Raw genomic sequence first — 22,896 nt, forward strand, 5'->3', positions numbered from 1 at the left:
CTTCTCCATGATAACCCTGTATCCTGGGGCACATATTAATTGGGTACTGTTAAGTATTACTCTCCAGGAGAGCTCAACCAGACTTTGAATTGAAACCTCGTCACTGAAATTTCTAGTTCCTAGATGAGCTGTGGAAGAAGGCCTCTGCGAGCATCATCTACAAAGGAAATGACAATAGCTGCTCTTTGTTGGGAGTCTTAGTATTCTGCAGCCAGAAGTATCTCTTTACTGAGTCCAGACTAATAAAGGGTCTAAGAGTCAGACATGTGGAAAAACTGGCACCTGGCCAGCAAAGCAACCCACGTGCCAGTCTGAAAGTGCCTATGCTACAAGAGGGCATTCCAACATGTTCAGGGGAAAAGCCTCATCAAGATTCTCAAGTGAACAGCTTCTGCATCATCTAGCTGTCTATTCTATTCCCTCTCCTTCTAGGAAGAGGGCTCCTTAATTAAAACTGAACAAAGGGAGAAACGGTAGAAGAGACAGACTCTAGAATTCTTAACCACAACTCTATTACCACCTACCTACGTATTTAATATAGGACCGTCATTTAAACTCTGGCCTCATCTACTTATCTTTATGTTTAAAATCAATACAAGAATCCTTTCCAAAAACAAACAAAAAAGTCATGATGCAAGAAGAGGTAGCTTAAATGAACAACTATAAATACTATTAAAGAAATTACACTAAAAAGTGGGGTCATCTTTCTTAGGAAGATAAGATCTACCTGATACGTAACGAAAGACACATGAGGCTAGTGTCCCTAGTTTGTTCCTACAGGAAAACTCCACTTAAAATATCTGTCAATTTGCTTTTTAATGTTTCTACTAAATAAAGGACAGTAAAAGAATTGTTCATTGAATCCAAATGCGGTAAGAATAATGTCCACATTTCAAGGTTAAATATGGCCACCTCTGCCACAATACAAAAATTTTAAAAATTCAAAATATATTCCCCTGTAAATTATTTGCCTAACTAGGGGCAAGAATCTGCTCTATAATGCCCCTTTCAAAAAGTGATGGGATGAGATCTTTTCCAGGCATTTTGGTTGGGATAAAATAGGGAAGACAAGACTAAAACAAGGAAAAGTATGATGGAAATGTGGGGATATGTGAAAATATTGGCATAGCAAAAGAATTTATGACTGCTTTAACTGGTACCCTCAAATTACTGCCTTATTTTAAAAGAACCAAAATAGGCATAGCAAGAGTATCACTCCTGATTTGAGCATTCAGTCAAACAGTGAGGAAGTTGTTTTTTTTATTCATAAGATATTAGGTAGACAAAGAGCCCTGACCTTGGTCAGGCCCCTACTGCTTCTGTTCTAACACATTCAGTTCTTATCTGAGAGAGAGAGAGAGAGAGAGAGAGAGAGAGAGAGAGAGAGAGAGAGAGAGGGAGAGGGGGAGAGAGAGAATGAATATAAGTTTGTAAATAGCTGTTAATGCTTTGAATGCAAATAACAGAAAATACTGTTTCAAAATGTTTAAACTATAAGAAAATGTACTACCTCACATAACAAAAAGTCTAGTTTCAGGAACAGCCCACTGGGGTTCCGGCTCTGCTTCTTTGGTTTTCCTGACTCTGCCTGCTGGCTTCATCTTGGGCTGATGGAAGGTAGCGCCAGCAGTTCTAGTCATCACACCCAGTCATGATAATGTCGAAACAAAGGCCACCTTTCTTCTTGCAAGTCTTCCTTATTAAATCATCATTCCCCAGAAGCCTTTCTGTAGTTTTCCCAAGTCACTTAACGGATTATGTGCTCAATGGGAAAGAGAATGCTATTACACTGACTGATTAAATTAATCAGGATCCACTCCTGGAGCTGTGAGTGAAGGAAACTATAAAATTTGGGGTTGTGTTCATTTATTCCCAACTCCAAACAACAACAAAAAAAGGAAAGCAGAAAACTAAAGTTAAGGCAAAATGAGGGGCTAAAGCATAACGTATTAAGTGAATTTAAAAGGTGTTTCATAGCTCTGTGGTCACTGGGGCTAGGGATGGGCAGACATTTGCTACAAAGGGATATGAGAGAACTGCTGAGGGTGAAGGAAATGTAGTGGTGGTGGTTGCACAGGTTTATGTCTTTGTCAAATCTAAAATAAAAATGAGTTCATTTTATTGTATGTAATTTATCCTATCTAATAAGAGTAATATGCAAATTGACCATCACTCCAAGACACAGGATGGCCATCCCCATGTGATCAAAGATGGCTGCCCCCATGTGGACACAAGATGGCCACCACAGATGGCCTGCAGAGGAGGGCAGTTGTGGGCCGTTAGGGATGACCAGGCCAGCAGAGGAGGGCAGTTGGAGGTGACCAGGCCGGCAGAGGAGGGCAGTTGCGGGGAGACCAGGTCAGCAGGGGAGGGCAGTTGGGGGGGACCAGGACTGCAGGGGAGGGCAGTTGGAGGCGACTAGGCGGCAGGGGTGGGCAGTTAGGAGTGACAAGGCTGGCAAGGGAGGGAAGTTATGGGTGACCCCCAGCAGGGGAGGGCAGTTGGGGGCAACCAGGTGGCAGAGGTGGGCAGTTAGGTGTGTCAAGGCTGGCAAGGGAGGGCAGTTAGGGGTGACCAGGCCTGCAGGGGAGGACAGTTAGGGGCGACCAGACTGGCAGGGGAGGGCAGTTAGGGGTGACCAACACAGCAGGGGGGGGCAGTTAGAGGCAATCGGGCAGGCCAGGGAGCAGTTAGGTGTTGATCAGGCTGGCAGGGGAGTGGTTAGGGGGTGATCAGGCTGGCAGGCAGAAGCGGTTAGGGGCAATCAGACAGAGGCAGGCAAGCGGTTGGGAGCCAGCAGTCCTGTATTGTGAGAGGGATGTCTGACTGCCTGTTTAGGCCCGATCCCAGTGGGATCAGGCCTAAACGGGCGGCCGGACATCCCTCAAGGGGTCCCAGATCGGAGAGGGTGCAGACTGGGCTGAGGGACACCCACTCCCATGCATAAATTTCGTGCACCGGGCCTCTAGTACCTCAATAAATTAAGTTTCTTTAAGGAATTCTGAGGACTTCTAAAGAAAAGAGCCCCTCTTTGAAGAGTCTACTCAAATATCACCATATCAGAGGTCTCTCCTGCCCATCTCATAAATATAGCAACCACTCAAATCCTCGCATTCCATATCCTCTTACTTTGTATTGTATTTCCCATGGTATTCAGCACCCATTGACAATTCCATCTTTAGTTTTTATTGTCCATTTCCTCTCAACTAGATTATAAAGTCCACGAAGGCAAAGATTTTTGTCTGTTTTGTTCCTTGTTGTGTCCACAGAGCCCAGAACAGTCACTAGCAAATAAGAGCCTCTGTAAGAAATTACTTATTTAATGAAAAAAGAAAGGGTATACTTTGTGACAGAAAAGAGAGTGGGTTATGGAGAGAAAAACTAAACTCACAGATTAGGTATTTTCAAGAGCTTGATAACTAAAAATCCTATCAATACTGGTGTTTTTAGAGATGCATATTTAAAGGGCGGGTAACCAAGCAAAAGGAATAAGGAATAAAAAGAATTTCAGGGTTTTCAAAGATTAAAGGACATACAAGAAAGTATGTCCTTTCTTCTCATTTGCTAATCACTCTGCTAAATTTTAAATCACCCCAATATGAAACCTATATTCATTAAAATCCTAGTTTTCATATTCCCATGATTTGGGGAACACAGTAAATCCCTATTTTCTAGCAATTAGTTAGGTTATACAATAATAGATTCTATTTTTCTTTAGATCAATGAAAATTCCTAACTTCGATAAACTAAAGGAAATCCTTGATACCTACATTATATGAAAATCAGAAGGTGATTGCCATTTTCTACATGTAAAAGTTTCTAAATGATAAATTGAATCTAACCTAATAACCCTCATATTAGAGTGAAGTGAGGGTTTCTGCTGCAAATACCAAACTCTGTGGGTTCATTAATTTCTCTGTATTATGAAGCAAAACCCAACATATGGCATGGGAAACAATTCTTCCAGTATACTGCCATAGCATGAGTATTTAGCTAAAAGGAATAGCATGAGTGAAAACACAGACAAGGAACAATTCTTTCAGGAGTCTGAAAAGATGTTAATATCAAAATTCTATCAGAATTTTAGTACATTTCTAAATATGTTAAACATTATGCCAAAGAAATGCCCATTCAATTCTGAATCTTTAAAAAAAAAAAGCCTCTAATATGCTCGCTTTAGAAATTTTCAATTACATTCAGGGTTCCTGAAGCTAATCCGAATTGATCGAGTTATATGAGAACATGTGAAGTTCTAGTTTTTTGTTTTATTGTTGTTGTTGTTGTTTTCCTGAAATAGATCTGTAAAGACTATTCAGAACAACTGGTGATGGCTTTCTTGAAGTGTCAACTTCGCTGGGCTACAGGGCCCAGTTCTTAAACGCTAATTTGGGTGTTGCTGTGATGGTAATTTGCACATATAATTAAAATCTGTAATCTATTTAAGTAAATGATATTATCCCAGATCATTGGAGTGGGCATAACTGAATCCTTATGAAGGCACTAAAAGCAGGGCTGAGGGATCTCCAAGAGAGAAAAAAAATTCTGCCTGTGGACCACAATTATGCCCTATGGCCATGGGAGTTTTATCCTGCCAGCAATCTCTTCCTGACAGATTTCATACTTGCTTAGCTAGCCCCCTGACAATAATGCAAGACAACTACTTGTAATCAATTTCTTTATATGTGTGTGTGTATGTGTATCTATATAATAAAAGCCTAAGCAACTGTTACGGTGGAACAACCAGAACACAGAATGACTGGTCACTATGATGCACACTGACCAGCAGGGGGCAGACGCTCAACGCAGGAGCTGCCCCCTGGTGGTCAGTGCGCTCCCACAGGGGGAGTGCCACTCAGCCAAAAGCTGGGCTCTTGGCTGGCAAGCGCAGCAGCAGTGACGGGAGCCTCTCCCGCTTCTGTAGCAGCGCTAAGGAGCAGTGAGCCAAGTAGTAAGGAGCCAGCGGGCAGGCAGTAAGGAGCAAGGGGTCCCAGACTGCAAGAGGGATGTCCGACTGCTGGCTTAGGCCTGATCCCCAGGGGAATCTGGCCTAAATTGGCAGTCGGACATCCTCCAAGGGATCCAACTGTGGGAGGGCGCAGAGGAAATCTCCCCCATTCCAGTGCACGAAATCCGCCCCCAATTCCAGTGCACGAAATCCCCCCCATTCCAGTGCATGAATTTCATGCGCCAGGCAGAGGAAATCCCCCCCATTCCAGTGCATGAATTTCATGCACCAGGCCTCTAGTCCTACCTAATAATAGACAAATATGCAAATTGACCGCACCTTCGCCACGCCCAAGCCACGCCCACCAGCCACGCCCACCAATCAATCAGGATGAGTAAGCAAATTACCCCAACAAAGATGGCGGCTAATTTGCATATCAAGACAGCTTAGAAAGAAGCCAAGAGATGCTGAAGGGAGCAAAGCTGTGGAGAAGCAAGCAAGCCGGGGGGAGGAGTAGGGAGGAGCGGAGGCAGGGCCGGGGGAGAAGGAAGGACAGCGGGGCGGGCTGGCGGAGAAGGCGGGCCGGGGGAGAAGGGAGGAGTGGAGGTGGGGCCGGGGGAGAAGGAAAGAGAGCGGGGCGGGCTGGCGGAGAAGGCGGGCCGGGGGAGAAGTAAGGAGAGTGGGGCGGGCTGGCGGAGAAGGCGGGCCGGGGGACAAGGGAGGAGAGCAGGCGGGGCGGGGTAGAGTGCAGCAGAAAACCCTATTGCAGGATTTTTCCTGCAACGGAAACGCTAGTATTTACATAGACATATGTATTAGTATACATACATATATACACTACGATTCTTTGTAATAAACATATACATGGTATACATCATATGTATGTATGTATGTATTTCTCCTATTAGTTCTCCCTCTCTAGTTGAAATCAAAGTGATATACACCACAGTATGGGAATTTAGAAGCAGTACTTCTTAGATTTAATTGGAAAAAATATTTTATATTTACAGCTGTATGGGTGGACTTAAATAATCCTCTTTCTAAAATTGCAGTAGTCCCTAGCTGGTTTGGCTCAGTGGATAGAGTGTTGGCCAGCAGACTGAGGGGTTCCAGGTTCAATTCTAGTCAAGGGCACATACCCAAGTTGCGGGCTCGATCTCCAGTAGGGGACATGCCGGAGGTAGTCAATCAATGATTCTCTCTCATCACTGATGTTTCTATCTCTCTCTCTCCCTCTTCCTTCCTCTCTGAAGGATATCAAATATAGACTTAATCCTATTTCTTACTCTCATTCAAATTATGTACATCTCCCAAAATCATTACTGAGTTTAAAATAAATTGAAAGGTTTTCCAAGCAAGCAATAATTTCAACATACTAGTCGATTTCCAATATAAGAAATCAAACCCAAGATTAAAACTTTATCAAGAAATTTCCTTTCTGAAATAGTGAGAACTTGCTAATCTTTCAAAAGTATCATGTTTTAAAATTTATGCATTATTGCTGCTGATTTCAGGTTGACACAAAAGCAAAGGGAGCCATGTATTCAGGAGACTATGTAAGAGCTATGTGCATTGTGGGGGGGAGACATACAGTGCAAACATGAAGGAAGACACAAAAATGCACATAATCTAATCTTGAGAATCTGGTCATTGTTAATTCTGATGAAAGAATTTACCCATTTGTCTTATTAAAACAAGAAAATATAAATTAATTAATCCTATATAATAGAAGGGTAATATGCAAATAGACCAAACGGCAGAACCGAACAACCAATCAAAGGGTAATATGCTAATGACTAGAGGCCCAGTGCACAAAATTCGTGCACAGAGGGCGGTTGTCCCTCAGCCCAGCCTGTACCCTCTCCAATATGGGACCCCTCGAGGGATGTCCGACTGCCCGTTTAGGCCCGATCCGAGATCGGGCCTAAACGGGCAGTCGGACATCCCTCTCACAATCCAGGACTGCTGGCTCCCAACTGCTTGCCTGCCTGCCTTCCTGATTGCCCCTAACCACTTCTGCCTGCCAGCCTGATCACCCCCTAAACCACTCTGCTGCCAGCCTGTTTGCCCCCAACTTCCCTCCTCTGCCGGCCTGGTCACCCCTAACTGCCCTCTCCTGCAGGGTTGATCACCTCCAACTGCCCTCCCTTGCAGGCTTGGTCCCTCTCAACTGCCCTCCCTTGAAGGCCAGATGCCTCCCAACTGCCCTCTCCTGCTGGCCATCTTGTGGTGGCCATCTTGTGTCCACATGGGGGCAGGATCTTTGACCACATGGGGGCAGCTATATTGTGTGTTGCAGTGATGATCAATCTGCATATTACTCTTTTATTAGATAGGATAGAGGCCTGGTACAGGGGTGGGGGCCAGCTGGTTTGCCCTGAAGGGCGTCCTGGATCAGGGTGGGGTTCCCTTGGGGTGTGGGGCGGCCTGAGCGAGGGGCCTGTGGTGGTTTGCAGGCCGGCCACGTCCCCTGGCAACCCAAGCAGAGGCCCTGGTATCTGGAATTTATTTTCCTTCTACAACTGAAACTTTGTAGCCTGGAGTGGAACCAAGCCTGGGGCTCCCCTCGAGGCCGAGGCCAGCAGCCATTTGTGTTGGGGTTATAATTGAAACTTTGTTGCCTTAAGCAGGATGGCCCGGCCATGGTGTGCAGAAAGCTTTGCTTCCCCTGTTACCGGTGGCAACCCTGGCCTGCTCTCTCAAGCTCCATTCTGCCGCCATTTGTTTGAATTTGTTTACCTTCTATAATTGAAACTTTGTAGCTTGAGTGGAGGCTTAGGCCTGGCAAGGGCAGGTGGAAAGCTTGGCTTCCTCTGTTACCTAGGAAACCTTGCTCTCTGTGGCTGTAGCCATCTTGGTTTGGGTTAATTTGCATACTCGCTCTGATTGGATGGTGGGTGTGGCTTGTGGGCGTGGCTTGTGGGTGTGTTGGAGGTATGGTCAATTTGCATATTGTCTATTATTAGATAGGATAGCTAAGGCTGCTCAATCACTCGCTATGATGTGCACTGACCACCAGGGGGCAGGCAGTCAACTGGTTGACCAATCACTATGACATACACTGCCCACCAGGGGGCAGACAGTCAACCGGTCGACCAGTAGCTATGATGTGCACTGACCACCAGGGGGCAGATGCTCCAACTGGTTTAGCTTGCTGCTGGGGTCCAGCTGATCAGGACTGAGCGAGATGGGCTGGACACGCGCTGGAGCCCTCCCGCGGTCCCTCCCTAGCCCGAATGTGGGATCCCTCAGCCTGGCCTGCACCCTCTCGCAATCCAGGACCTCTTAGGGGATGTCAGAGAGCCAGTTTCAGCCCAATCCCACAGGCCACTCCCTTTAGGAGGGCACCAGACGCAGGGTTCATGGATGGAGAGTGCTGCTGCGGCAGCACGAGCCTCTCCCAATCAGGACTGTTTGGTCATGAGCCCGCGGCAGGTACAGTGGGGCCAGGATGAGTAGGAACGGCAGGTAGGAGCTGCAGGCGGTGTTGAACTGCGGGTTTCCGCCCAATCCCTGCAGGCCACCCAGAGGGACCCCACCTGTGCACGAATTCGTGCACCGGGCCTCTAGTATCAAGATAAGAGAAAACAAGTAAATGGGTAATCAGTCCATGTTATCACACTTTCAGAATAGTGAAAGAAAACTGTGAGGGTTGAACTTGGTTTTTTTAGTTTCTTGAAAAAAAAATCAAACTTCTATGGATATAGAATATGAGAATAACTTCTAGAGGAAAATAACAGGTCTACCACTAATTCAAAAAATTACAACTTAATAAAACAACTTGTGAAAATAGTCTGATACTTCCCAACCTTCAAGAAAATAAAAATAAAAATATTTCTAAGAATCAGGCTCCAAAGAGCCTTTTGGATTAGTGACTTCATTCTGTCACTGTCAGTCTCTCTGACTGTTCAGAAGAATATGGGTGATTAATGAAGTTCTACTGGAAGAACTCCTTCTACGAACTTGTGAATTTATGTTAACTACGTGGTAGGTGTTAAAGAAGAAGTCAAAAGGCATATGCTTAATCTCTAGTATAATACACCCTAATGAAAGAAAAAAAGACAAAAACAATTCCAAGAGAACTGTCTAACTAAATCTGTTCAACACAGCATATTTTGAAGAATTCAAAGTCAGAGCTCATAAATATCATATCCAGATCTCCTAAATTGCCTTCAAAATGTACTCCTTCTTCTAAATTTGGTCTATGCACTGATGTATGTAATAGCCTGCTTTTCTACAATACAAATTGTAAAAGTTGAAAAATACATAGCCCAAAGGACCATCAGCTCAACACACAGGTCTGAACCAATGAAAAGTATTAACTGCTTGAACTAGAGGCTCATTTGTTCTTTACATAGATAAATAATTAAGAAGCAAGTGGCTTTTTATATTCTTTTGATTAACCAGTAGAAAATTTAATTTATTAATCAATGAATGCTTTCTTTTTAACCAATAATGATGAAGTCCATGGCTCCCAATTTATTTCCATTCTGTGTTGCCTTTTAGAGACTACAACAATGAATTTACACTGACTTAGAAAAAAGTGGATAATAAAGTAACATCAAGCACTCATGAACCTACATTCAGAGAAGCAGATATACTGAAGAGCATACCCTCAAAAGAATATAAGTTTTTAAAACCATACTTTACTTTTCAAAAAAGTGAAACCTTATTCAGCTTCCCTTTCCTTACCTTTCCAACTCAGCGATCTTTTTATCTTTGTCATTCTTCTCATTTTCCACCTCCTTCAAGATTTCCAAGAGGCGGTCAACTTCTGCCTGGGCCTTGCTAGATTCATCTTTGTACCTGGCAATCTCTCTCTCCAATTGCTGTATTCGGTCATTCATCTCTGGACTTGCTCTGGCTTCCAATGTTGCCTCATGTGCCTGCAAAGAAAAGCATTCAAATTCTATCAAATATACATACAATGTAGTGGACAAACCATGCCCCAAAGAACTATCTATATACCAATTAGATATTATCAAACATATAATAGCTAGTCTTCAATTTATAAAGTTTCAATAAGATATCAAACATCTAATAGCTATTCTCCCATTTATAAAGTTTTTCTCTGCTTAAATATTACATAGATAAATCAACCTTTACACCTCAAGGAAGTAGAAAAAGAAGAACAAACAAAACCCAAAGCTAGTAGAAGGAAGGAAATAAAGATCAGATAAAAAATAAGTGAAATAAAAACTAAAAAGACAATAGGAAAGATCAATTAAGATAAGAGCTGGCTCTTTGAAAAGATAAACAAAATAGATGAACCTTTAGCTAGACTAGATAAGAAAAAAAGAGAGAGCATTCAAATAGGTAGAATCAGAAATAAAAGAGAAGTTACAAGTGGTACTACAGAAATACGAAGGATCATGAGACTACTATATAAAATTATACACCAACAAATTAGACATCTAAGAGGAAATGAATAAATCCCTATAAACATACAACCTTCCAAAACTGAACAATGAAGAAATAGAAAATCTGAATAGACTGCTTACTAGTAAGGAAAGTGAATAAATAAACATGAACCTCCTAAAACACAAAAGAACAGAGCCAGACAGCTTCACCGGTGTTATAAGACAATCTCTTTTATTAAAAAGAAAAAAGTGTTCTCACCACACACAAAAAGGTAAATATATATGATGATGGATATGTTAATTAGCTTATTGGGGTAATCATTTCACAATTATACATATATCAAATCATGTATACCTTGAATATATATAATTTTTATTTATCAATTCTATCTCAATAAAGATGAAAAAGAGTCAAAAATGTATATTTAGGGCAATCTCTTTTGTTTAAGAAATACAAATATGCTAAGAGAGGAAAGAAATAAAATCATATAAAATGTTCAATTAAAACAGACAAGGCAGAAAAGACAAGATAAAAGACATAAAGAACAAATAAAATAGAGGCTGGACCATGTGGCTCAGTGGCTGAGCATCGACCTATGATGCAGGAGGTCATGGTTTGATTCCCAGTCAAGGTACATGCCCAGGTAGTGGGCTCGATCTCCAGTAGGGGGCGTGCAGGAGGCAGCCAATCAATGATTCTCTCTCATCATTGATGTTTCTATCTCTCTCTCCCTCTCCCTTACTCTTTGAAATAAATAAAAATATTTTTTTAAAAAAACCAACAAACCCTCATCATGGCCACACTGAGTCAGAGATCTATGAGAAAAAAAAAAAAAAACCAACAAAAGAAATAGAAAACTACAATAGCAATATCCTTCTTGAAGTCGGGCATTGTGGAAGCAGTATAGTAGGAAAGCATCAGTAATTAACTAAAATTAAAAAGGAGCACTCATCCAGAATCAAGGGAAAATATGAAGTGAAAATGGCCATGGGTAGAAAAACAGATAATAAGTCACAGTTGGGGAAAGACATCAACTTCTTCTAACCAAAAATAATTTTTTCCATGAACCTAAATATTAAGTCTAAAATATCAGAGATCATATAAATGACCAGCTGTAGAATCATCATGATAAAAGATTAAAAAGAAAGAAACAGCCCTGTCCAGTTTAGCTCAGTGGTTGGAGCATTAGCCTCCATATCAATTTACTCCAGGTTACTGTTTTGATTCCCCTTCAAGGGTATGTACCTTAGCTGCAGGTTCAATCCCTACCCTTGGTCGGGCACATGCAGGAGGCAACTAATCAATGTGTCTCTCTCATGTCAATGTTCCTTTCTCCCTCTCTCCTTCCCTTCCACTCTCTAAAAATCAATGGAAAAAAATCCTCAGGTGAGGATTAAAATCCTACCTAATAAAAGAGTAATATGCAAATTGACCATACCTTCATTACACCCATAAGCCACGCCCACCAGCCCATCAGAGCGAGTATGCAAATAAACCCAACCAAGATGGCTATAGCCACAGAGAGCAAGGTTTCCCAAGCAACGAAGGAAGCCAAGCTTTCCACCTGCCCTTGCTGGCCTAAGCCTCCACTTAAGCTACAAAGTTTCAATTACAGAAGGTAAACAAATCCAAACAGAAATGGCGGCAGAATGGAGCTAGAGAGAGCAGGCCAGGGTTGCCCCGGCAACGGAGGAAGCCAAGCTTTTCACCTGCCCTGGCCGGCCTAGGCCTCCACTCCAGGCTACAAAGTTTCAATTATAGAAGGTGAATTAACCCTTCTATAATTGGCTGCCGGCCACGGAGCAAGCAGAAGGCTTGGCTCCGCTCCAGGCTACAAAGTTTCAATTGTAGAAGGTAAATAAATTCCAGATACCAGGGCCTCTGCTTGCGTCGCCAGGGGGCGTGGCTGGCCTGCAAACCACCACAGGCCCCTTGCTCAGGCTGCCCCACGCCCCAAGAGAACCACAATCCTGATCCGGGACACCCTTCAGGGCAAACCAGCTGGCCCCCACCCCTGCACCAGGCCTCTATCCTATCTAATAAAAGAGCAATATGCAAATTGACCGTCACTCCAACACACAAGATGGCTGCCCCCATGTGGTCAAAGATGGCTGCCCCGATGTGGACACAAGATGGCCACCACAAGATGGCCAGCAGAGGAGGGCAGTTAGGAGGGACCAGGCCTGCAGGGGAGGGCAGTTAGGGGCAATCAGGCTGGCAGGGGAGCAGTTAGGCATCAATCAGGCTGGCAGGAGAGTGGTTAGGGGGTGATCAGGCTGGCAGGCAGAAGCAGTTAGGGGCAATCAGGAAGGCAGGCAGGCAAGCTATTGGGAGCCAGCCATCCTGGATTGTGAGAGGGATGTCTGGCTGCCTGTTTAGGCCTGATACTACCGGGATCGGGCCTAAATGCGCAGTCGGACATCCCCCGAGGGGTCCCAGATTGGAGAGGGTGCAGGCTGGGCTGAGGGACACTCCCCCTCCCCGTGCACGAATTTCGTGCACCAGGCCTCTAGTTCTAGTATATAAAAACCCTGGGTCCATCACAACCGGAGGCTCGACCAACCGGAAGTCAGTCCTGCAGTCAGTGCTGGGTTTGTGCATTCTCAGGAGTAAAATGAAACAGGATAAGAATTCTAAGATAATTAATCAAGGTATAAATGGCATTTTGAACTTTAGGGGATTATCACTCCACTGGTAAGTTATTACATATGCACATTGTAAAGTTTGCTTGCTATGTTCTTATTTAAAGCAAAGCCAGAAAATGGAAAATTTTTCTTTAACCTTTTTCAACTGTGATTCCATTTTCAGACATTCCTCCTTCTTCTGCTCCAAAGCAATCTCTAGTGTCTTTAGACGTGAGTCCTTTTTCAGTCCTGAGGAAGCCAGGGAAGAAGCATGCTCTTTCAGATCCAAGAGTGAAGCCTAAAGAAAGCAGCACACATCTAGAATAAATATTAACCATAAATAAAATGGAGATTTAAATTTTTAATTTTATCTTCTTGGTGGCTAGTAGTTTCTTTCTGTTATCATATAGTGACATATTTCTATTTCAAGAACATGAAATATAAAACAATATTCACTTGCCCTAGCCAGTTTGACTTAGAGGACAGAGTATTAGCCCAGGTCCTGAGTTCAATTCCAGTCAAGGGTACTTATCATGATTGCAGGCTTGATCCCTGGCCCTGGTCAGGGAGCGTGTGCAGAAGCAACCAATTGATGTGTCTCCCTCACATTGATGTTTGTCTCTCTCTGTGTCTGTCCCTCTCCCTTCCACTCTCTAAAATCAATGGAAAAATATCCTCGGATGAGGATTAATAACAACAAAAACACCAAAAAATTCACTTTAACATTCAAGTCCTAACTAAAATAATATGAATTCCCAAGAAATACCAATTGAATAATGGTCTAATGAGTTCAACCAATACATATCCATTCCCACAGAATAAATGGAAGTAGATCAAGCTATGTGAACGTAAGTAGTCAACCTCAGTAGTTACACTGACTTAAATATAAAATATGTTTCCCTTTAGAAGAAAAAGTCTAATAGAAACTTAAATTTCCATAAATTTTCTTAAAAATTTTAGAAAGAATATCCTGAGGATGTTCCTAAATCTCATGCATATTACCTGAAGACAAGGCATTAGCCATTTTTGCTACTTATGTCACATTAACAGGACTCTCCAGAAACAAAATAAAAGTAGATTAAATCAACATTTAACATTTCTCTGCCAATGGTAAGAGCTGTTGTAAATAAATTGTTCTCCTTTTACATATTCCTTTCTTCTATCACCTTTCTTACCATTAGCACAATATTGCTCCAAATGTAACTGGGCTTCAGTTATTTTAGGATCTTTAAAAATGTCACTAACAAATAAGAAATCAATTCATACACTGAAAGAGATAAGACATAGGAATTAAATCATCCAATCTACTATGTCTCTGCAAAGCTTCCTTAAATATACCGTAAGGCCTCCCCAAAAGGCTTGCTATAGGAATATTAAGAAAAATCGTCCAAACACTTTTTTATATGTATTACGTAAACACCAACAGCGTATACACACAATGCCCTGACTAAGCAAACCAAATAATTCCATTTTGGTGATCTTAACCTCTTTTTCTGAGAGGTCGCCTTGCAATAGGCTGACTTTTTCTTTCAAGTCTTTAAGATCTTTTTTGTAGTTATCGATTTCCTCTTGCTTCTCTCGCTCATCTCGGTCCCGCTGCTCCTTTAAGCGTTCAATTGTCCGCTCCTGGTGGGAGAGCACATCAGTACATGAGAAAACTCCTTTCATGCTTCTATTATATGACTATAATTCAACTTTCATCAGATAAAATCTCACACTTCCATCCCCCACTCAAAAGACAGTGATAAACTGTCAATAATTTACTTTGTAAAGAATTCATCCTTCCTACCTGCTTTGCTATAACAAAGATCTGGCTTTGTTATTTTGATTCCCTTGGGTTTCTTTTCACATAATCTCAACTAGTATTAGATATCCCTAAAGTATGTATTCTTTTAGAATAATTCCATTTATTCAACTCCCAAATACATGTTGCCTACAAGGCAATGGAAACAACTCACAATTCATATACCAAAAAAAAAAGTGGGGGAGGGGAGAGGGGAGTTTATATGTTGAGTTTAAAACATAAAAAGGATAAAGAAGAGGAAAAAATAAAAATTTTTGTCAACAGATACTCAGGAAGTTTGAAGTTAAGTAATTAAAGTGTATCTCTGGGTATTATTTACCAGTATATTCAAGAATCAAGCCTTGGTTCCTGGCAGGCAACTTGAAACATTGTGAGTCTAAGAGGATTAAGGAGAGGCTCCATATCTCAGGGAGAAGAGGCTTAAGGAACAGTGACCCTATTCCTTTAAAAATATCCTGGCCAATGTGGCTCAGTGGATGAGTGTCGACCTCTGAACCAGGAGTTCAGGGTTCAGTTCCAGTCACGGCACATGCCCCAGTTGCAGGCTCGATCCCCACTAGAGGGCGTGCAGGAGGCAGCCGATCAATGATTCTCTCTCGTTGATGTTTCTCTCTCCCTCCCTCTCCCTTCCTCTCTGAAATAAATAAAAAATATTTTTAATTAAAAATATTCAGTTAAAATGCCCCACTAAGAGTCCTTACACATCCTTCATTACCACTCATGTTGGGCTTTTTTTTTTTTTAATTTAGTCAACCATTACTGAAAACATTGGTTTGTTCATAAAGGCAAAATGAAATAGCAAGGCCAAAACTAGAAAAAGAGCAAATACATTCATTGTATTAATAATTGAAACCCACAAATATATTAGATACCAATGAAACATAATAAAAGAGAACTAATTATATACTGCTTCCTAATGGTCAGTGTCTAATATTGCCATATCCCCAAATTCTAGTTGACCATATATAAAAATAACTTTTCTTTTTCTTCACAAGATCATAGATGGAGCCCTAGCTGGTTTGGCTCAGTGGACATAGAGCATCAGTCTGTGGACTTAAGGGCACTGGGTTCGATTCTGGTCAAGGGCACATACCACAGTTGCAGGCTCGATCCCCCCCCCCCCCACCCACACACACACACACATACACACACCCTGGGTGGGGTACATGTGAGAGGCAACAAATTGATGTCTCTCATGTGGATGTTTCTCTCTCTTTGTCTCTCCCCCTCCCTTCCACTCTCCCTAAAAATCAATGGAAAATATCCTCAGGCCCTACCTGAGATGGCTCAGTGGATAGAGTGTTGGCCTGTGCGTGGGTTCAATTCCAGTCAAGGCACATGCCCAGGCTGCAGCTCAACCCCCAGAGTGGGGTGAGCAGGAGGCAGTTTATATCTCTCTCTCCCTCTCCCTTCCTCTCTAAAATCAATAAAAATGTATTTTAACAGCGGGAAGGCTGGGGAGTGTTGGGGAGGGAGGGAAATAGATCAACCAAAGTACTTGTATGCATGCATATATGCACACCAATGGACACAAGACACTGGGGAGGTGGGGAAGAGGGCATGCGACAGGGGGTAGGGGAGGCTGGGGGAAGGTCATTGGGGGAAAAAAAAGGAGATATATGTACTAATATATATAATACTTTAAATGATAAAAAATATTTAAAAAAATATATTTTTTTAAAAATATATATATCCATGGGTAAGGATTAACAAAATAAACAAACAAAACAAAAAATAAAGATCATAAATGGGGAACATATGGCTAATTCTAGAAACTTCAGCCACTGCCCTGTAGTATAGAATCCATCTTGCCTAGGGACAGATACTTAAATTGCAACAATGAAATAGGTTTTCTTTTCCCTTATACTATGTATGTCAGAACAGTTCAGGGAGCTCTTTTCCCTTTTGCCAAAGGGATTTCTTCAGTATTCTATATCCAAGTCTCAGCACTAGAAAAAATATTAGATTAATGAGAAAGCAGGAGAAATGTGTATTTCTGGTACAGTCTGGACCAATCACTCACTTTCTCTGCCAGGGCCTCCTCCAAAGTTGTCAAGGCAGTATCGGTGTTGGTGGTATCAGCCTGCAAGGATTTGACTCGTTCTTTCAAGCTGCTCATCTGCTTTTCCTTATCTCTAAGTTGCTCCTGAAGATTTTCAATCTGAGTGTACATATACATTTAAGGAGGGAAAAAAAATTAAAATAGTCACAACAAGAATAATTTTAAGTTGAAAACAGGTAGATCAGGGCTGCTGTGAGTGTGTAGCCTGTAGAAATAATTTAATCCTAAAGATTTCCGAACTGCAAGCAAAACTTTAAACCCAGAATTTAAAGCCAGAACAGAGAAAAGATGCACACACCCATATACACGAATCTCTAAAGAAATAAAGTGCCTAAGGAGAAAAGACCCAACATACAGAGATGGGGATAGAGAGAGGAACTATGGAGAGGAAAGCCACGAGAAACTGGATTACTTCCAAAATGATAGCATAAATTCCCAGAGGAATGGCTTCACAAATAACAGAGGAAGGACAGAGAATGGAACAGCTAGACAGTAAGAAAAACGAATCAACTGTATAAGAAAAACTGTGGGTTTTCTATAATAATTTTTATTGAATTTATTAAGGTAGCATTGGTTAATAAAATTATACAGGTTTCAGGCATATAATTCTATAGTACATCAACTATATATATTTTATTCTTTAAAAATATGGTATTGTGTGTTTACCAAGGAAAAACTATTCTTAACTCATACTGTTAAGTTAGATTTTTATATCATCTTTTATCTAAACATCAATTTAGCATAAGCTCTTTAAGGGCCTGCTTTATTCCACAGAGGAAGAAAAAAGAAATATCTGTCTAGAGTCAATGAGAATTCCTACAAGCAAAACAAATAAGAAAAGCAAAAAGATTTGGTAAATTTAGAATAGGGTGCCATACATACTGTAAGGCTTGGATTTTTATTCTTTAACAAAGAAATAAGTATACAGGTAAACCACTGGTAAGCCTGCAATAGGTTCCAGTCTTATCAATAAAAGTCCATACCATGAGAGAAAAGATCATCACAAATGAAAAGCATTGTTTTTCCTTTAGTTTAATCAGACACTACTACTGGAATCTCACATGGATTAGTATTTAGGTTGATCTCACAACCATTCAAAAGTATTTTGCCACTCAAAAATCTAGTGCATACTTTATATACATACAGAATGCAAAGCCCTGGTGTTTACATGTTTAACCAGATATTCAGGTCATTCCAGTTGCTAAGATATAAACCTTATATGCACACACACAAAAAAAGGATATGGTCATGCTGTTGATTAAAGTGCAGTACAAGAACCATTATTTAAAATGAAATTTCACAGAACCAACCAAGTATTATGTACAAGAAAACAGAGATTTGTTTTATGAGCTCACCTAATATGCAAATAGCCCTTACATACATAAGAATAACACCCTTCTTTCTCCTCCATCATTACTATCTAAGAAAGAATTTAAATTAAATTGTCAACAATTCTACTTGTATGATTTACATGTAGTCAAACTATTAAAAGAATCCATTATTCTTTGCTAGCAAAAACTTTTCCTAATAATGCTCAGGTGCAAAGGCTGCTAAACAGGTAAAATCCCCATTAACAAGTTCTCCCTAAACTACTTTCTTCTTCAATTACCCAGGTACCTAAACAGATTGACTGTTGTGGGGCTGGAGGGGAGGAAAAAAATGTCTATCCTTGGACTCCTACTTACTTTTAAAGTAGAGGAATAAACACTCCATAGTGAAAGGCACTGACAAAATGAAGAAAGGACAGTGGACACTAAAAATACCTCCTTTGGGTAGGTTGCCATCTGTGAGGAAGACTTGAAATAGACATGTATGTGCAAACTAGCTGCACAAGCATGGAACAAACCCAAAAGGTGCTATGATTTTTTCCTTTACCCAGCTTCATGATGGATAACAGCTGAACTTGACTGAAAGCTCCTATTGCATATCTTCGCTTTGCTTGTGATTCAAAATTGTGCTTTTTTTGATCAGGGATCTCTGGTTTATATGTGTTACTAACCAGCTGGTATATGAATGCTACCACATTATTCTTGACATTATTCTCTTCTTTTTTACTAATCTAATGTTGAGGTTATAAAAGCTGTTCACCCTGAAAGTCCCATATCATATCATTTTAATATTTATTATGTATTTCAATACATTTATAGTGAAGATCTTATTTTATACTCTTTAATTATCCACAGGGTCTGAAATATATATTACAAAATGTTTTGAATACAACAGCCAAAAGAAAAACTGAATCTGTTATCTACATACTTGAATAATTAATAACAACAAAGATGATTGTTTGGAATCATATTAAGTATAAGTAATACTCCTTTAAATATGCTCAGAATATCTACACACACACACACACACACACACACACACACACACACACACAAAACCCACAACTCTGCATTTTGTAGAAACAGAAACCAGAGTCCCTAAAATACCAACATGATATCAATAACGACAAAAAAAATAATAATAATAATAATGGTAGTGGTGATAACAAGGACCACTAACACACACAAAAAGAGAGAGTAGTATGTTATGTGGCAGACACTGTTGTAAGAACTTTATATATAGGAACTATTTAAGCATCACCACAAAACTATGAGATAACTACTAGCCAATCTAGCTACAGAAACCTACTCTTTTTTTAAATATATTTTATTGATTTTTTTACAGAGAGAAAGGGAGAGTGATAGAGTGTTAGAAACATCGATGAGAGAGAAACATCGATTCAGCTGCCTCCTGCACACTCCCTACTAGGTATGTGCCCACAACCAAGGTTCATGCCCTTGACCGGAATCGAACCTCGGACCCTTCAGTCCACAGGCCAATGCTCTATCCACTAAGCAAAACTGGTTAGGCGCCGCCCCCCCGCCACTTCTTTTTTTTTTCTTTAGATTATCCGCATTTGTAGATATGGCATTAATTCATTTTCCATTGATTTTTAGAGAGAGTGGAAGGGAGAAGGATAGAGAGACAAAAACATCAATGTAAGAAACATCCCTTCAATTGCCTTCCTTAGGAGCCCTGACCAGGGATCCAACTTGAAACACAGGTATGTGCCAGGTATGTTCCCTGACCTGGAATCGAATCTGCAACCTTTCCGTGCACAGGACCACGTTCATGCTCAACCAACCTATCCACTTCAGCCTGGCTGTTATTCAATTTCTGGAATTTTATTTCAATTAATTCTCACAAAGTCTGTGGTTTAGGTAATATTCACATTTTGCTGATGAGGGAGAAAAAACACAACAACCTCTTTGTTTTGAGACATTCTTCTTCCTTCATTGCTGCATTTTCCTGCCAGCCCTAGAAAGGCTCTTGACAGCAGTTTCACTGGTATCTAGAGTCAGAAGCATTATCCTCACCACTACCCTCTCCAAAGCCTCCTCTGCACTGGTACTGAGGCTGTCCTGGAGGGCGCAGAGGCTAGGTAACAGAGACAATGACAGGATTTGGACCACTGGAGCCACCGTATCCACCTTTCCTCTCCATGCTGGAGAAGGCGGGGCCAGCAACTTCCAGCAGCACCCAGCTACTGGATAGGCCAAGGTTTGCAGGGATAGCTCTTTGAACACCGTAAGTGCTTCAGTCTCTCCCTCTCAGGAGCTGCTGTCAACCCTGAGGTTATAGGGCTGCCCTGAAAGTCCTCTGCGCGCCTCCCATCCGTGGCAAACATAACAGTGGACTCAGCGATGGAACTGCTATTTTTAGATACTTTTAAACACCCCAGCGCTGAGGTAAGACTTTGCTTCTTGATTCTGACTCTGCTTCTCGACTGTGGGACAGGTACAAAAAATCCTTAGGCATGCTTCACTTTCCCTCCTGCCAGGGGCCTTAAATTCTGCACATACACACCCCCCCCCCCCCGCCGCCCCCCAGCTGGGTGTGGGCACCACGTCTACCGGAGAACATCGGTGGCCAGGACATTTCTCTGCGTTACCTTAGGCTCCTGCGTCTTTGGTTGAGTTGGCTGTTCTGCTTGCTTTGCTCCCCTGCCCTCTCACCCCCATCAACTTTGGGCCTTGGAAATATCCTGGTTCTCAGGTTTAGTTCAGGTGGTTTGGGAGGGTCTCAGAATGACTGTGTTTGACAGTAGTTCTGGAGACTGAGCAGGTCACGATGGCTTCGTGATTCCTAAATCCCTCCTCTCAGGTCCTTTCTAATGGGAGTTAGGTTGCCCAGATGTGACACTCATTCAGTTTAGGATTCACCCATAAGGACATGACATATTTGCATGGAACGGCTTTTGCATGGAGGATACCTGCGAGGAGGGGAATCAGTGGGGAAAGGAACCACAGGCGGATTTGGAACCCCCAGATCCCCCGCATGTCTCCCCACTGCACTCCCTGCATGTCTCCCTCAGCAGCCGGCCTGGGCATGCAGGAGGCTTGGCTTCCTTTGTCGCCTGGGGACAAAGGAAGCCAAGCCTCCCGCCCGCTCTGCTGGCTCAGTGGCTCTGGCCTACGCTGCCATCTTTGTGGCTATGGGCGTGGCCATCTTTTTCGTGGAGTGACGGTTAATTTGCATATTACCCTTTTATTAGATAGGATGTTATTCCCACCCTACCTGGTTTAGCTCAATAAATAGAGCATCAGCCCGAGGACTGAAGGGTCCCAGGTTTGATTCCAGTGAGAGAGATGTATTGATTGGTTGCCTCCTGCATGTGCCCTGACCAGGGCTGGAGCCTGCAACTGAGGTATGTGCCCTTGACTGGAATCAAACCTGGGACCCTTCAGTCCTCGGGCTGATGCTCTAATATCTAATATGCAAAGTGTCCCCTCGGGAGTTCGACCGACCAGGAGTTTGATCACTCGCTATGATGTGTGCTGACCACCAGGGAGTGGTGTGGAATGAAGGAACGCCCCAGCCACCATGTGGCAGCCAGGGAAGGGAGGCCACAGCCAGCAGCCAGCAACCGCTTGGGACCCTACCATGCACGAATTTCGTGCACTGGGACTCTAGTATTTAATAATATTGAAAATTAATAAAATAATTATTGCATAAAATGATATATTTTACCATTCTATAGGCTTTTTTCTACTTTATGTATACCCTATCTGATATAGAAAAAATAATGCATTAAGTACCTATTAGCATATATTTAACTTCTACATGAGTAAAGTTTTGTAGAGATTGAAGGAATTGGTGCTTATTCTATGTATCTGTGTCCTTGATGATAAATGAGGGGGAGGATCAACCAGGTTTATAAATACACTTTATTATCATAGAGAAGAACTAACAATAAAGACTTCAAGAAGGAGCCCAGCCAGTGTGGCTCAATGGTTGATTGTTGACTCATGATCCAGAAGGTCACAGTTCAATTCCCAGTCAGGGCACATGCACAGGTTGCAGGCTCGATCCCCAGTAGGGGATGTGCTAAAGGCAGCAGATCAATGATTCTCTCTCATCATTGATATTTCTATCTCTCTCTCCCTCTCCCTTCCTCTCTTTGAAATCAATAAAAAAAAATTTACCAAAAAAAAAAAAAAAAAGAATTTAAGGAGGACATATTTTTAAAATAACCATTTAGAGAAAGAAGACAAATTCAAGAAGGACATATTTTTTAAATAACCATTTAGAGAAAGAAGACATTTATTTTAAAATGATCACTCTAATCATAATATAGTTCAGTTAAATGGGTTGGGGAAAAAAGTAGAAATAATAAAATTATTATATTTAAGGTTTTCTTTTCCTCATACAACTTTTATTTTACAAAGAAAGAGAAAAACCAATGGAACCAGAGGAAGACTAATGGCAAATGCATGCTACATGTGAATTAATCAAATCTGCATACCAATTCCACACTGGCACAAATTTCTTGACATCTTTGGTTTGGTTTTTATCAGCATTGCCTGTTGTCAAAAACTACCATGTTTTATGTGAGTGATTTATTCCTCATAGTCAAGTGGAACTGATTCCTCTGCCTTTGAGGCCCTAATCACTGAAGGTAGAAGAGACTTCCTTGAGGGTACAGTTCTAAGGACAAGAAATCTCACAACACTTCTTACAATCACCTGGCTACTTTAAACATCATTTGAGGGAAAGAATTTTTTTATGATACCTCCACAGTTGTTCTAAGCAGCTATCAGCATCACATTTA

General features: G+C 41.7%; 1 protein-coding gene across 1 annotated transcript in view; it reads right to left on the minus strand.

The window, feature by feature from the left end:
* Window positions 1–22,896, minus strand: part of ERC1 (ELKS/RAB6-interacting/CAST family member 1) — a 534,404-nt gene that overhangs the window by 337,381 nt on the left and 174,127 nt on the right. Inside the window, exons 9-12 of the mRNA XM_054718763.1 lie at window positions 16,758–16,895; window positions 14,416–14,556; window positions 13,088–13,228; window positions 9,638–9,831 (exon numbers count right to left, since the gene is read on the minus strand). Of these exons, the coding sequence (XP_054574738.1) occupies window positions 9,638–9,831; window positions 13,088–13,228; window positions 14,416–14,556; window positions 16,758–16,895 (614 nt within the window). The remainder of the gene's footprint in view (window positions 1–9,637; window positions 9,832–13,087; window positions 13,229–14,415; window positions 14,557–16,757; window positions 16,896–22,896) is intronic.

Source organism: Eptesicus fuscus, chromosome 7, assembly GCF_027574615.1.
Source record: "Eptesicus fuscus isolate TK198812 chromosome 7, DD_ASM_mEF_20220401, whole genome shotgun sequence".
Classification (NCBI taxonomy): Eukaryota; Metazoa; Chordata; class Mammalia; order Chiroptera; family Vespertilionidae; genus Eptesicus; species Eptesicus fuscus.